Source organism: Pundamilia nyererei, unplaced genomic scaffold, assembly GCF_000239375.1.
Source record: "Pundamilia nyererei isolate P.nyererei 1_Seehausen unplaced genomic scaffold, PunNye1.0 scaffold00061, whole genome shotgun sequence".
NCBI lineage: Eukaryota > Metazoa > Chordata > Actinopteri > Cichliformes > Cichlidae > Pundamilia > Pundamilia nyererei.
In genome coordinates, this window is record NW_005187462.1 from 1,168,367 (window position 1) to 1,184,778 (window position 16,412).

Sequence of the window (16,412 nt, forward strand, 5' to 3'; positions counted from 1 at the left end):
GTGAAGGAAGGGAAAAATGATACCACTACTGCGAATGAGATTTCGTACATCTTCAGGTCGTTGTTTAGTGTAGGTACAGCTCTTCCTCCTCAACTCACTGATACAAACACAGGACAGCTACCTAGCAACTGTGTCGCTGACCATGGTGCTAAAAACAACCCTGCATTTAATGGGCGCGTCCCGCTCCGAGTTCATTAACGTGTCCAAAACTACAGCCAGATGTGCCACATTTTAAGACTCGTGGGGAAGAACCTGTATTTTCGGAATACTAGTTTATGATAAAGTTTTATGACAGATGTGAACTAAAACATTTTATTTATTTATTTTTTTGTTTTTTTTATTTTTTTTTATTTTTTTTTGGGGGGGGGAGAGAAGCTTAAAGTGTTTGTTTGTTTGTTTGTTTGTTTGTTTTTTATTTATTCTAGAATAACAGTATGGCTTTTCCTTTAACAAAAGGGTCGCCACAGCAGGTAGATTTCATTCACCTGACACGCTTCCTCCCTAAAGAGAGATTTGTGTCTCCAGCTGGAACTGAACTAGCAACCCCTGCTTGCCGAGCAAATTTCCAAACTACTGGTTATAATCTTTTATCATCCGTTGTTATATTCTTATAACCGTCTTATCTGCATTTCAGTTAACAGTGACGCCTCACAGCATGAAGCCCATGGGTTTAATCCAGCATAGGGCCTTATTTGTATTGGTCTTATATATTCTCTGTGTGTACACCTAACCTCTCATCCTGTGACAGCTAGGATAGGCTCCAGCCCTCCTTCAACCTTAAATTGGATAAGCAAAAGAGAAGGGTTGGATGGATGCATGGATGGGTTCTCTCTGGGTGCTCAAGAATCCTCCCACAGTTTAAACACATGCATGGGGTTATGCATGAGTGGTCGCCTGCCTGTCTGTGTTAGCCCCATCTCGCCCTATGACAGCTGGAATGGACATCTTATTTTGTGAGCAGCTGTATTTTTGTGATATCAGCTTAGATTTTTATGTGTGTGTTTATCCTTTAAAACGTGCTTTAATAAATTCATTTATTGCAAGTAGAATGACAAACTTCTGTTAAATGCCAAAAAATGACACAGTGGCCATCAGGTCAAAGGCCATATTAAATCTTTTTATGAAAACAAACATTAACTTGAAAGACGTTTCTATTGAAGAGGTGAAACGCGAAAAGAAAATATAGTCAAATATACCAATAAAAACAAGAGCCAAAAACAGCAACACATTAGGTTACAGCAGTTTTACATAATCAGTATAATATAGACATAAGTCCACTATTTCTGACTGGTACCTGAAGGCAACATTGCACCGAGCAAGCCTTGCCGGGGTATTCCCATATGACCTGAACGCAGCACAAAACGACAGCAGTCAGAGGTGAAAAGTCTGGATCATGTTGTCATTCCAGCGGAGGCATACTTGAATGACAAAAGGACCTTGATCAACAAGGCGGTGAGCAGAGCACATCGAAGTTCTGTGCACAAAGGGAAGACATTGATGTCGTTTTCAACCAGCCAGCTAGCAAAAGCTGATATTTGTTAGCTAGCTAACGGAGTACCCCCCGTTAGCTAACCGCCACCATCATCGCTCCTAGCCAGCTGTGGATCGCCCTGTCTTCCTACCATGGGAAACGCAGCAACTGCCAAGAAAGGCAATGAGCAAGAAAGCGGTGAGCACCTGGAAAGCATCCAGCTGGCCTCGCAGCCATTTAACATTAGTTATTGTGCAGTGTGAGCTTGCTTATAAAAGTGAGTGGAGAGCAGCCTTTAGCAGTTGTCCAGTGTTAGCGGGAGACTACAGTAATATGGTTTGCAGAGAAGAACCATCTTTGGTAGGGCAGTTTATGAGGTGTGTTTGCGGTCTCGTAATGATTCGTGTTTGTTTACCTCAGCGGAAAACGGTGCTACAGTTTTTACAGTCAACTAATTATTGAGAAGGATAATCAAGGATGTGGTAGTGTGATCCTCAGCATCATATTCTTTGGTTATCTAAATCAGTCTGTGTTAAAGACAGCATCTCAGAATAAACTGTATTAAGGCTATGCACTATAACACTATAACGATTAAACGACAAAGCATCGTTTGCAGTTTCCAAAGGGCGAATATCGCGTGTGTAGACCCAGATAACATCAGCAAACATTTGTTTCCACTGAAGCCGCAGAACAAGGCCTGGTCAGTGCTAACAACAGGTATCTGATAACCACTGACTCACAAGCTGACCAGAATGCTGCTTGATGTGGTTAAACCAGATTAATGGTCGTGTAATAAAACATGTAATTGCTTTGTTTTCCACACAGTGGCTGCATAAAAAGAAATGACACTGTCTTTCCCACCTGGTTAACACTGATGTGCCAAGTCAGCTGTCAACAAGTCTGCTGTAAATTAAAGCGTTAATGCCTCTGATCACTGCTTTCTTATAGTGATATTAAAGTGTTGTCCTGATACTGTAACATCCAAAAACAGCAAAATCTTAGTCACACTGCGACTACTGGAGAGGAATTTTGCATCCTAAAGCACTCTATTAATCACTTGGAGACGTAGCCAGAAGGCACTCTGTTGTGTTTGTGAGTAGTGACCAGCCTAATCCATTAAACTGTGCCATTCCAAGTGTTCTGTCTGGAGAGCACTGTTCTTGACCTGCTTTCTGTTTGGCACTTGTTCACACAGTCTTAGCGACTCATGAGACCTGTAGTTTCTGCAGGGAGGGGCTTGGAGTTGAGTAGAATAACACTGTGATGAATGAAGAAACTTAACACACTGTTATTCTGTGTTATCTAGATTTCTGTTCAAATATTACACATTAAATTAAACTTATCAATACTGGGTTTATAGGTACAGAAAAAAATGTTTTGCCATCAGGATGTTGGTCAGTATGGTTCCTACATATACATATGCAGATGTGGTCAGGTGTTTACATCCACTCATCATGGAAGTGACTATCATAGCAATTTTGGGCTTTTGATGATTTCTTTGAAGTGTTCTTTTTCCAAGGTGGACTGATTGTATGGCATACGTCCTTAATGACTTTAAAAGCAGGAATTGGACCAAAAGTTTGAATATTTTCTTTAATCCACACAGGGTCAAAAGTATGCATACCAAATATATATATGACTTTGAAAAAGTGTAAATGTTTTTTATATAGCGCTTTCCTACTCTATCTGAGCACTCAAAGCACTTCACGCAACTTGCCTCATTCATTCATTCACACAAGCGTTTTGTGCTATGCTTTTTCTAAATAAATGCTTTCTATCTAACATTCACACACATTCATACTCCAATGGATGCATCAGAGAGCAACTCGGGGTTAGTGTTTTGCCCAAGGATTGGCATGCAGGCTGTGGCAGCCAGGGATCGCACCAACAACCTTTCAGTTAGCAGATCACTACCTGTCTTTGCCAGCATTTAAAAGAATTTGTTTGTCAGTACTTATTGGGATGGACCAATACTCAGAGTAACGAGAAAGTCCAAGGAACTCAGTGCAAGATTGAAAGTTGTAGATGTACAAAAGCTGAGGTATCTAAACCACATACAGATTTTAAGACAATCAGTTCAAACAACTGTATGAAATTACAAGTTAATTGGATGTGTCACCACTCTGCCAAAGTCAGAAAGAATACCCAAATTCTCACCCGCAGATGAGAGTATGTTCAGGAACAACCAAGGCTCAACCCTGTCATGAACTGGAAACTGCTGGAACACTTGTGTCACTGTCTGCAATGAAGCAAGTCTTATAGTGCCATGAACAGAGGCTGAACTGCTACTAGTGGTACTGGAACATTTCACAAAGACGGAGGACTACCTCCAGATTTGTCAACTTCACCTCAAACTAGGGCTGTTCGATATAACGATATATATCTGATGACGATATAAAAACGTCTATCGTTTCATTTTACGCTATCGTTTGTTTCGTGGTGTCGCAAAATAAACTGTTTACGGCAATATTTTTCATGGTTCTGATCACTGTAGTGGCTATATTCATTTCTTAAAGTTCTCTCTTTCTCTTATATTTAATATAACCACACTACAGACGAACAAGCGCCTGTTTTTATGCGTGGTGGTTAGCAACAACGACGGTAACAGCATCGCGTGTCCGCTTGTTTATGTTCCACACAAACCTTTCACAATAAAGCTCAAGATCCTGTTGAGACTTTTCAAAATAAACTGAATCACGTGAAAGAGCAGATTATTTACTGATGAGAAGTAAAAAAGAGCCGCCAGGTGCTAAAAAATAAACCTTGGACTCAAATGTTAGAACAGGCTTTTCCCCGCAGCAGCCGTGTAATAAATACTCACAAAGAAAACGGCGCCGTTACAACTTATGTCTAAAAATGTGTCGTTTCATGCATCGGTTAAAACACTCGACTCCAGCTACACGAGCTGGAAACACTTCACGCAAGTCGAGCTGCCCGAGATTCACAAAATTTACAGAAAACGTTACATTTTTGTGATTTATATCGTAATCGGACGATAGATGTCTTATATCGGGATATGAGATTTTGGTCGTATCACACAGCCCTACCTCAAACTGCTAAATGTTTGAATCCTTGACACAGTTGCATATTCCAACAGTTCCAGCAGGTCAATGGTCCAAAACACATCAGAACTGGTTTTGGAATGAATAGAGAGGGCTAACATTTAACTTCTGGAATAGCCTTTCCAAAAGACCTGACCTCAACCCTACTGGGTCTGTGCCAAAACACCAACCAGTTTTAACAAACTCTATTAACCCTCTCAAGAAGAGTGTGGTCAAATACAAGAATTTCGCCACAGTCTTTCTGATTGCTACCAAAGCCAGTTGGCCATAGTGCAACGTGGAACATTTAACCAAATAATTGTGACTTGCGATCAGAGAAAATCCAAAATGGATTTTAAAGGCACTGAAGATGACAATAATTTCTCCCGAGAAAAAGGACAGCTCAAAGAAATCATCAAACGTCCAGAATTACCATGGCATTTATGCCCATGATGAGTGTATGTAAAAGTCTGACCACTACTGTATACTTTGCAAGTGATTATAAAAAAGACAAAAGGATAAGATCATTGTTTTATTACTTCCCAACAGCAGTATATTTGAGAAAATACTTTGCAACTCACCATAAAGATAGCACTTGATTGCACACTAACATCTGCTCTGCTGTGATCGTACTCTGCTGCATGTGCTGCAGATAGTGCTGAAAGTATTGTAAACAACAGTCAGAGCTGTTCTGCAGGACAAGCTACGAGTTCACTACATTCTACACTGTTTTCTTAAGTTCCCTATTACCAAATATCAAACAACATCAAGATTTTTCCCCGACTAAGAATGGACGTTTGGTCGCCAACTATGCCAACACCAGTATATATGTGCCATTTTCTTTATCTGCTTAAACGACAGGATTCCACTTTTATTGCTGTTACCCAAATTGGTGTTAAGCCCCCCCAAAGTCACCTTTCTACTGCCCCAGTATTTGCAGAAGTGTGCTTTAAAGGGTCAGCTCAAAAGAGTGACTTGGAGCAAATAGGAAAGCTCTTTAAAAAACTGCATTGTAAAGCATAACCACCAGAGAGCACAATAAGCCAGAGATAACTTCTCTTTCATGTTTTTAGTGGGTGTAACAGGCTTACCGATGTCTTATCAGTCGTCTGAATTAACCCGCTGCACTGTGGTTTTGACAGGACTTTGCATGCATGCTATTTTAATTTTGTATATCTTTATCAAACCAGTGTTATCTCTTGTGAGTGAGATAAAAGAAAATGCCTTTAAATGATTCTGCACAGAATTACTGGACATGCAGTTGGCCATAGAAACTGAAGCAGAGCACTTGAACAGGAAGCTTAACTTTATGTGGTTAGCCAAGCATCGCAGAGCCTTTGAGCACATACAGGAAGTCCCATCGATGCTCTGTCTCAAAACGTACTCACTTTGCCTGTGAGCCATCGTTCTCACACACCAAAATATTTGCCTCAAAATGTCCCAGGGAAAGGATCAGTCCTTCGCCAGCCGTTTTTTTAACAAATACAAAAGTAAAGGTAGCCAAGAGAACAGAGTACAGGAGAGCGACGTGCCTCATATCTCTGAGTTCACCATCATGTGGGATAAGTGCAGTAAGTGCAGTTCATTGCTTTACTCTTAGATTTGCCCGCCACTTCTTGGGTTTCAGGTTTGCATTTTCTACCTTTATAGTTCCGTAGAAACACTTATTAAATCAACTGATTCTGTATAAATTGCATTATTTCGAATTATTTTTTGGCACGCCTCTATTTTTGTCATTTGCAAGAAGCTGCCTAGTTTCATTACTGCTTTTAACTATGTAGAGGTACCTTAACCATCAATTTAACAACCTGTATTTGTCCATTTTTTTAGATCTACCAGAGAAGGCATAACGCTTTGTAGTGCAGCCCATTTGTGGTGCTTCAGCTGCTTACATTGTCTTAATATCTGTGTCTTGTCATTGTGTAACGTTTTGCAAGAAAGAAATGCATTTTATGTAAACCTTTAAAATGTCTCTTCAATCAGTGTTGTCCTTTGTTCTTCACAGACCAAAGAAGCCTCTAAAAGTGGCACAAAAGATAGAAAGAGTTCGATTTAATTGCTGAATACAGTCTAGTGTTAAAAAAAGACTGTGGGCTAAAATAACTGCTTGTTGCTCAATTGTTTAAAAAAAAGAAGAAAAAAAAGAAACTATTTTCTTGATGTTGCACAATAAGACGTAAACTTCCTTAAATATTTTAGCTGACGTTTTCAGAGACGATAAAGGAAGTCACCAAACCAAAATAATCACATTACTTCAGAGTTTTATAAGTTTTACATTTAGTCTGGCGGTAGGCTTTGCCTTACGTTGTCTCCTCTGTTATCATTTTGTTGTGTGAATCTAAAATGTGTTTTACATTATTTTCTTTCAAGACTTCATAAATGCTTCTTCCTCTCTTTCTCTTCTCCATCATTTCCATCCATGTGGATGAATGTTCCTGCAAACCCTTGGTGAACTGTAGAGACTTTTGGTATGCTCATTTTTCCATGAGGCGTCCCGAGTCAAAGAGTGAAAGTTTGTTGTCTCACTTTTAGTCAAACGCAGCCTTGACTGTATAGATTTAAATTGGTAGCAACATACCAAAGTGTAGCGGCACTGTAGGCACCATCTGATGGCTCTTTGACTTTGGAAAGCTCATGTCTGCAGTGACTTTCACAGTACGCTGTCTTTCTGTGGCTTGCTCTGTAGTCTCAGATCTGTTCTGCATTTTGTCTGTCTCACTACCCGCCTCACTGCCTTTACCCCCACCTCCTCCTGAAAGAGATGCAGAATAGCTTGCCTTTAAATTGGCCAACTTGTAAAGTCCTCAGAGCTCTTTGCATCACTTTATGAATCAACATGTCCTGCTAAGGTGTGTGGTTTGAGGGTTTGGGTTGTTTTTTTTCAATAGAAATATTTTTTCCTCTTTTGTCAAGTATGACATTTCCTCCCTGGTACTTGACCTTTGCTTGACCTTGCCTTGATTGTGTGAACTGCCCTTGTTTGTTTTTCTTCAACATGTTAAACTATCCCAGTTTGTTTTCCTGAGCATGTGCACTGACCTTGTCCGGTTATCTAGACTCTAATTCTAATTATCAAAACCGATCTTTTCTTTTATAGTGAAAGAGTTCTTAGCTAAAGCCAAAGAAGACTTCTTAAGAAAATGGGAGTGTCCACCACAGGTGGGTTGTTGTTTAAGGGTAATGTATAAACGTTTTCTCTGATTTCACTTTTTTATTCTTATTTGAGTAAAAATGAGAGATTCGGTTGTGCCTCGTCATTTCCTTCTTGTTGACTTGAATGCTGGCCGATTGCATAATTGTGTCAGAGGCATGTGCTTCAAAAACATTTCCATTAAGCTTGTGTTTTTGAGCTACAGTGCATGAAGATAAACAGCTAGTGGCTTCCATAAGTACACATAGTTTAACATTTGCTAGTGTTGGTTGTTTTCCTGCCACTGATAATGTGTTTCCTTTAGTGCACAACAAGCCTGGATGACTTTGAAAGGTTCAAGACCCTGGGGACTGGATCATTTGGACGAGTAATGCTCGTGAAACATAAAGCAACAAACCAGTTCTATGCCATGAAGATCCTGGACAAACAAAAGGTAAGCGAATGGCTTGCATTTGCATCCATAAGAGCTGGTGTTGTAAACTGCAAAGATGTTGTGTTTCTCATAAAAGGAAATGGAGCGTTTCCTCTCAGCACTAACATTATGTTTTTGAAAACCTCAAAGGCGCCTCACGCCGCAGTTTCGATCTTTAAATACTGATGTGAAAGTTTAGAGGCAGATTGGCCTGCCGGTAGTGCCTTGCTCATGTAGCAACCTCGTGTTCCCCTGAATTTCACCATCAGCTCAAGAGGTGAACCTGTCTAGCTTTTGGTTTCGCTCAACAGTTACAACCACAGCTTTCGCACTTTTTTTCCACTGTATGGATGTTATTGTTTGTTTCTGCAGCCATTACTTTCCACTAACGTCCTCCGGTACAGCATGAGACCATACCGTCGAAAACATAAACTGTATATCCTCTAAATGTCCTGCTGAGCGATGTCTCACAGTTTGTTCGGGTTGGTGATGTCTTGATGTCTCAGAATTAACAGTAAGCTTATAACCAAAAGCATTTTCTACTTTCAGCTTTTGGCTGCATAGCTCGTGGTGTGCACAGCGTCACTGGGCAGCGGTTTCTGCAAGGTTTTGTGCATCAGCTCGTGTTAAATAGATTGTTTATCTTTCGACTGCGTGACCACGCAGCAATAACAGGACTTAAACACCACAGGAAGTCCTTAGTGATGGATTATCTATCTTAAATTGAATAGTTTGATTTTAATCCCTCACCAAAATTTACTCTAAACTGTGTGGAGAGTCACAGAAACACAGTTAAAAAAATATAAAAATGTAATACGTTTGAAGCTGCGGTAAAACATGGAAAAAAACAAGAGGGCACCTCAAAGAGTTATTAACATCACCGGGAAAATCATCGGCCACCCCTTTCCCTGCCTGAAGGACCTCTACAGCACCCGCTGTCTCAGACGAGTACACAGCATGGTGCCGGTCTGAGGAACACCCGGGACACTGGGCGTTTTATCTGCTGCCCTCTGAGAGATTTGGTCACAGACAAATAAACCCAGGGACAGTTTTTACAACAAGCCAACGACTGTAATCATTGCTAATGCCTGACCTGATCTGATTAGCTATTTTCTTATGTTTATGTCTCTGCACACACATTTCATTTTTACACTTATTGTATATATTTTATTCTGTACGGATGTTATTTATTGAGATTACCGCTTGCCTTTATTTTAGCGTGAGTGTGGGACAGCACTGCAACTTCGTTGATATGATTTTTTTGTTCATGTCGCTGCCTTTTTTCTTTTTTCCCCTTTAGGTGGTGAAATTGAAGCAGATAGAACACACGCTAAACGAAAAAAAAATATTACAGGCCGTCTCCTTCCCCTTCCTCGTCAGACTGGTGTACGCTTTCAAGGTAAGGACAAAACAAAGGTGTAAAGATTGTATTTGTTCCAGACAGTTAATCCTGTCGGTTAATTGGCCAACATGTCGTCATCACATTTAGATTAAATACCAAGTCCCCTGGTTGCTTTTGTCCTGTGACAGAGTTATTTCACACAAGATGACCGAGTCCAAAGAACAGAAACTTAACTTTAAACTGCACATGTGGTTAGTCTCTTGTCCTAATGTCCTTCATTTCTCATATTTATATACATATATATATGTATTCTTTAAATTAACAGGACAACTCAAACCTCTACATGGTAATGGAATATGTTCCTGGTGGAGAGATGTTCTCACACCTCAGACGCACTGGGAGGTTCAGGTATTATGCACACAATTATTGTTAGCGTTCGGTCGTTTTTTGTTTGCGATTGCTGTTGTAGCCACAAATAGCTGAACAAAAGCAATTTCAGGTGTTCTGTTTTGGTCTGTCAGAGCTATAAATGAATTAGAAACCTACACCTATATAGTGTTTGACTGAGTTGTCTTTCATTCAGAAGAGACTTGAGTTCCTTCATATTTTCCGTCAGTATCTGACTGTCTGTGTTTCCTTCTCTCAGTGAACACCATGCTCGATTTTATGCAGCTCAGATCGTGCTCACCTTTGAGTACCTTCACTCCTTAGACCTCATCTACAGAGACCTGAAGCCTGAAAACCTGCTCATAGACCAACATGGGTATATCCAGGTATATAGTCAATGTAAAGAAATAAAAGTAGTGGAAAGGCATCAGCAAATCAGAACCAGTGTGTTAATAGGACAGCCTGGGGGCTGAAGCCTTCAGATGTTAGTTTATAGCTGGACAAAACTGAAGCAAGATACATCTTAAAGACTTTAGTTGACATTGTTCTGTGTTTGCAGTCAGTCTAAAACCAGACCTGAGAGGTTGTGACATGTACGTGCTCGTTCTATACTGTGCTATACCTGTAAGTCGTATTAGCCTAAATTATTGTAAATAAACATATAAAGAAGACAGGATTTTTAAAAATCTCTACCGGCAGAGATTAGAGCCACTGAAACTGTCACTAGATTAAAAGCCATGATAAAAAGTCTATTACACCGAAACAGATCTGCCAGTCCTGTGTGTAGTTCAGTGGGTTTTGATTTAGTGCGTTTCTGCCTGTGACAGTAACATTTGTGTCTGTCAAACCTGTGATAGTTCAGTCAACCTGCACTGTTATAGTCCTGCATGGTTACCTTTATGTATTTATTCTTCTTATAACAATTGTGTTGTTTTTTTATCTCAGGTCACAGACTTTGGCTTTGCCAAAAGAGTAAAGGGCAGGACCTGGACGTTGTGTGGAACTCCTGAGTATCTGGCTCCAGAGATCATCCTCAGCAAGGTGAGGCTTCATACACTGTTAGCTCATCTTACATGTTTGAATGTCCAGCTGGAGGCTGCTGGGTGATGGTTCAGTTTGTGTGCTGACCTTTGTGCACAAATCCACATTTATATTGAATCAATTGTCATTTAGAAATTCAAACAAACAGCTAATTGATCTCACTCCAGTTAAGCACATTTTTCACTGGCAGCCTTTGACACCGAGTGTCAGCTGATGTCTTTCCTTACAGATTTGAGTCAGTGCTGAGGTTAAATTATTCTCTGTCCCATATAACTACGGGATATTAATACATCAGGATATAATCCTTGTATTAGTCATACAGTGTAGATCTAGAGGCCCACAAAATAAGCCGTGGAGAGAGCTTTACCAGTACTGCCTTTGTTTTGTTTAAAGCTCGTTCTGCTGTAGCACAGAGGCTTTACAACAACGAGCCACTGTCCTGGTCTTTATCTGTCTCGATCGTGGCTCAAGAGTTGCGAGTTCGCCTTGTAATCGGAAGGTTGCCGGTTCGAGCCCCGGCTTGGACAGTCTCTGTTGTTGAGTCCTTGGGCAAGACGCTTCACCCGTTACCTGCTGGTGGTGGTCAGAGGGCCCGGTGGCACCAGTGTCCGGCAGCCTCGCCTCTGTCAGTGCGCCCCAGGGTGGCTGTGGCTACAATGTAGCTGCCATCACCAGTGTGTGTGTGTGTGTGTGTGTGGGCCATTTACATTCTTCAGTATCGCTTCATATGTTTAGAAACAGGGACACTGAACCTTCTCTCCTCGGGGACTGTTTTTGCAAAAAGAGCTTAAACATAAATATTAATACATCAGATAAAATAAATAAATAGTAAATTACACATTACTGATCTTTCTTTGAAGTCATTTATTTAAAAAAAACAGTGATGGAATTAATTAACATTGGCATTACATGTTATAATTAATCAAATGAGAGCCTGAGAGTCCATTTTACCAAAAATGTTCTTGAATTAAATATTAAGTATCTGGTCCGGGCCTATAGAGGCCCCCTATGACGTCTTCCAGGTAGTTCTTTTGCTACTGGCTCAAAGAAAGTCAGCTCGTTCCCATTAATGTTCAGCGGACATGTGAACTCTGGCTTTAAAACAAAAAGTCTGACACGGAGAGTAGATTATATCATCAGAGGCATCAGTAGAAACATCAGACTAGATAGAAATGACTTTACTATTACTCTGTACTTGGACAAGCGAGTACAGAGGGTGGTCAGTTAAGAGATGCCCCTTATCCTGGAGGTCAAAATTGCACCTGTGCCCTGTGTTGGGCTTCTTTAGCTCTCTGAGTCAGACTATCTCCAAATTTGAGATAATTTGTTACTTTTGCCTTTCTAATTAAAAATAGACCAAGAAAAGTCTTTAAAATTTGATGAAACGTTTTTTTTCCTTCAGGGCTACAACAAAGCTGTGGACTGGTGGGCTCTTGGAGTTCTTGTCTACGAGATGGCTGCTGGTTACCCTCCTTTTTTCGCTGATCAGCCTATCCAGATTTATGAAAAAATTGTTTCTGGCAAGGTATGCAAAGATAAGCAGGAGCAATGTTTGAGCTTTACTTTTTCCAATGTTTAAATGCTCTGATATTAGTTGGTGAAGCTAGATGAGTTTAAATATCTGGGGTCAACCATCCAAAATGCACAAGAGAGGTGAAGAAGAGAGTGCAGGTGGGGTGAAGTGGGTGGAGACGAGTGTCAGGGATGATTTGTGACAGAAGGATAGCAGCAAGAGTGAAAGGGAAGGTTTACAAGATGGTAGTGGTGTTGTGATGTGCGGCTTGGAGGCAGTGGCACAAGAGCTGGAACTCTGGGTGGCAGAGTTTAAGATGCTCAGATTTGACCAAGAGGGACAGCACAGGATGAGCGGTTTGGAGACAACGTTAGAGAGGCAAAAAGGAGATGGTTGAACATGGAGCTGCTGGGCCAGAGTAAGACCTGAGAGAAGATTCATGGATGTAGTGAAGGAGGACACTGCTGACTACCATCGGGACCAGCTTGCTTTTGGCTTTCCAGTTGTTCTTTAGTGCTTTTAGCTGTTTTATTTCAGCGTAATAAGCGAAACAGTGAAAGTATTTTTCTGTGTTTCATAACCCACATCTTTGATTTATTTATGTATTTTTGCAATTCTGCAGGTTCGATTTCCCTCTCACTTTAGCTCCGACCTCAAGGATCTGCTGAGGAACCTGCTTCAGGTTGACCTGACAAAGAGATTTGGGAACCTGAAGAATGGTGTCAATGACATAAAGAATCACAAGTGGTTCTCCACAACAGACTGGATTGCCATCTATGAGCGAAAGGTTGGTGTTGTTTTTTTTTCCCAGGGAAAATAATCAGTGTGTTGCTCGCGCTTCCTTTTTTGGATGTGGTTCATATTAAAATGGAAAATTCATATCCTCCTAAATTCTCAGGTTGAAGCTCCCTTCTTGCCAAAGTGCAGAGGACCAGGAGACACAAGCAACTTTGATGACTATGAAGAGGAGGAGATCCGTGTATCGCAAACAGAAAAGTGTGCGAAAGAGTTTGCTGACTTCTAGTGAACGAGCAAGAGTCCCAATCAGGGCTCTTGTGTTTTGGGATATTTGCACTCCGCTGAGGGTTAAGATGGAACTGAGGCCATCACGTGCTCAAACAAATGCCTAGTTCCTTCAGTCCACACAGCCGAATGAGCTCCTTTTTTTGCCATGATCCTGCGTGCTGTTAGCACTAATCTATACACAGGCACATTATGCAGACACCCCTCGTGCTGCAACACCGAGTACCAGACCACGTTCCTGTTGTGTTTCTTTTTTTTACCTTGTTTTCTATGTTTGCCACTGTCTGTGTCCTGTCGTCCCTTATTTAAGTTCTTATTTGAGAAGCAACTTGAAGACGAATATTAATCTTACTTTGAAGCAGCTAGCTGGTGTTGCACATGATGTGGTTTTTAGGCTTTTGGATAACTAAGGGACACTTTTGGGCATTTTGGGCAGAGCGTTTAAATACCTGATATCTCATTGGCTGTTACACGTTTTCTGTTACATGACTTAGTTTCCCGTAGGATTCAGTTTAGTATTCCTTAATCAGAAACACTGAAAGTAAATCTAAAGCTAAAGCCAGGATTTGAAAATAGACGGCGCCTCTCGCTGCTGCTCTCCATCTCCGTCCGAAGCCCCTCCCATCAGCCGAGCACAGGCTGCAAATGCAAACTTTTGGCTTCACGCAACATCCAAACCCATCTCTACAAGGTGAAAGTTCGAATTCTAACCCACGGCACCAGTTTGTCTTTATTTCTGTGCTGATGTTCTCCTTCCTTTTTATACCACTTTACCTGGTGTCGTTTGAAAGACCCGTGATAGGCCAGAGTCTCCCGCCACGTGTCGTGTTTCGAGTGGGCTTTAGTGGAGATGCAGCAATAAAGCTCCCTCTAAGATCATTTGAAGCTAAATATGATGAGAGGTTAATATAAATGTTTTCTTTCTTTTTTTTTGTCCAAAAAAATGCCGAAAACATGTTGCCTAGCCCAGCTTCAAATATCATTATTTATCCCTCTGTTGCCCTCGAGACCTGAAATTGTGTATTTGTGCATATAGATGTATGATTTGATTTCTTTAAAGAACGTGTTTCCTTAGGGCATGACCACAATTCAATGAAGGGAAAGAAGCGGTGATGGCTTCTTGAAGTTTTGGCACGCTCAAAGAAGCGGATCAATATTGACAAGTGTTATTATGAAGCAGAAACTTGTCAGTGTTGTGCTGATCAATCTGTAGCATCGTTTATCCATATCTGGTCGCAGGACTTTTCCTTTTTACCTCAGTCTTGGTGTGATATTAGCATAATGGAATGAAGTAATATATTTTTTCTGGTACAACTATGTTAGAGAGAAAGGGAACTAAGAGAATTTGAGTATATCACTGTGCACAACACAACATTTACATGGTTTGTTTTATACATTAGTGCGTTTTTCAGTAATTGAAAGGTCAGGTGGTGATATTTTCGTGAGGTTTTATCATGAAGGGGAAGCAGTGTTGGTCTCATTTAGGTTGCTGTTTGTTTTGTTTTTTTGTCTTTTAACTGCTGTGTTTTGAGCAGAACAATCGCAAGATGTTGTGTACCTGCCATATTTGTTTGTCATTTTTTCATGTTTGTATAGATGTGTCACAACAACCTGATAACAGCCTAAAAATGTTCCACTTTTTCATTTGTTACCTTTTAAATTGTTCCAAAGCCTCAGGCAGTCATGCAGTAAACAAGTAAATTGGATATGGGTTAAGAAAGAAACACAACATTCACAAACAGTGAAGAGAAAACTGAAATATCATCACCTTAAAGTATTAATTCAACTCGGCCACGCTTGATGCTTTTTTCGCTTTTTTTTTTTTTTTACGTCAGTAACACAGCTGACAAAAAGAATAGTTTTCAAAGGAAATAAGCTCATAAGACTCCAAAATATCAGTTACTCCTTTTAATTTATTGTTAAATCATATTCTATAAGGTTTTATGAGCAACTTTCATGACCCATTAATTCTCACTCTTTCCCTGCCGCTAAGTAAAGAACAAACAACTCTCCGGTTACAGGTTAACATATCTAAAGGACTTTTCTTTCATCCAGACATCAGAAACGTTCTTTTCTTTGTGAACAGAGGTTTGTCTCTGCTGTCCACACGAATGTCAGAGTTTGATCCTCACAGCTGTGTGAAAATCGAGTTTTACACTGTCAGGAATAGCAGTGCACTATTGACAGTGTTTCACTTTATGTCCCTTAAGTCTTGAGAAGCTTCGTCATAATTTGACAAGATGCTCAAGTATTTGTATGCGAGGAAAATGCAATTGAATCAAGTTCAACAATCATAGAAACCAAATGTGAAAAGATTTGCAGACTGAATGCTATTTTGTAGCATTTTATACATAAATATTGGCAACATGTAAACTTTTATTTTACTGTTTGAGCCCAGCATGTGACATTTTTTTATTTACCCTTGTTTTCATTTCCGAGACAGAACTGTTTCGTATGCTGTTTTATTTATATTTAGAGATAATGAATAAACACTGAAATGTTTAATCGTCTATAGTTCTCATATAAAAGACTCCAAATGTTTTATTTGCAAGTGTTAAAAACAGTGAATATACTGAAAAGTTTTATCTGTGTAACTTTTTATTTGCCCTGTTAAGACTTACGCTTATGTACACTGACACCTCAAATGCCTATTTAAAATGATAGCCTTTTGATTTTAACTTATTTTTTTTCATTTCCTTTGTCTAAAGAAAGATTTTTTTTAAATAATCCTTTAAAAACAGATTTACCAAAAAAGATCCAACAATTTTCTTCTTCTCACTTTGAAGTCTGGACAGGATTTAATGGTAAAATCCAGAACAAATATTCAAACAGGACTTTGAAAAGCACAGTCCCAAACAGCTTGTGTGTGTGTGTGTGTGTGTGTGTGTGTGTGTGTGTGTGTGTGTGTGTGTGTGTGTGTGTGTGTGTGTAAATCTACCCAGAAACTGTGTAGGAAATCCATATCTCTCCACATCTGTATCTCCGTATCCTTTATTTCCCAATCTGTGTAATCTTTGTCAGATTTCATGTA

General features: G+C 40.0%; 1 protein-coding gene across 3 annotated transcripts; it reads left to right on the plus strand.

Moving 5' to 3' along the window:
• The first annotated feature begins 1,341 nt into the window (after positions 1–1,341).
• Positions 1,342–16,097, plus strand: prkacba (protein kinase, cAMP-dependent, catalytic, beta a). Of its 3 annotated transcripts, XM_005734930.1 has the most exons (11): positions 1,342–1,669; positions 6,972–6,980; positions 7,610–7,671; positions 7,968–8,096; positions 9,376–9,474; positions 9,743–9,825; positions 10,064–10,190; positions 10,750–10,845; positions 12,248–12,370; positions 12,981–13,145; positions 13,257–16,097. In XM_005734930.1, the coding sequence occupies exons 1-11, from the start codon at positions 1,624–1,626 to the stop codon at positions 13,380–13,382; spliced, it is 1,065 nt and encodes a 354-aa protein (XP_005734987.1). In that variant the 5' UTR covers positions 1,342–1,623; the 3' UTR covers positions 13,383–16,097. The 3 variants fall into 3 exon arrangements, with proteins under 3 accessions (XP_005734987.1, XP_005734988.1, XP_005734986.1); XM_005734931.1 differs by lacking the exon at positions 6,972–6,980; XM_005734929.1 differs by lacking the exons at positions 1,342–1,669; positions 6,972–6,980 and adding an exon at positions 5,811–6,083.
• Positions 16,098–16,412: the final 315 nt, after the last annotated feature.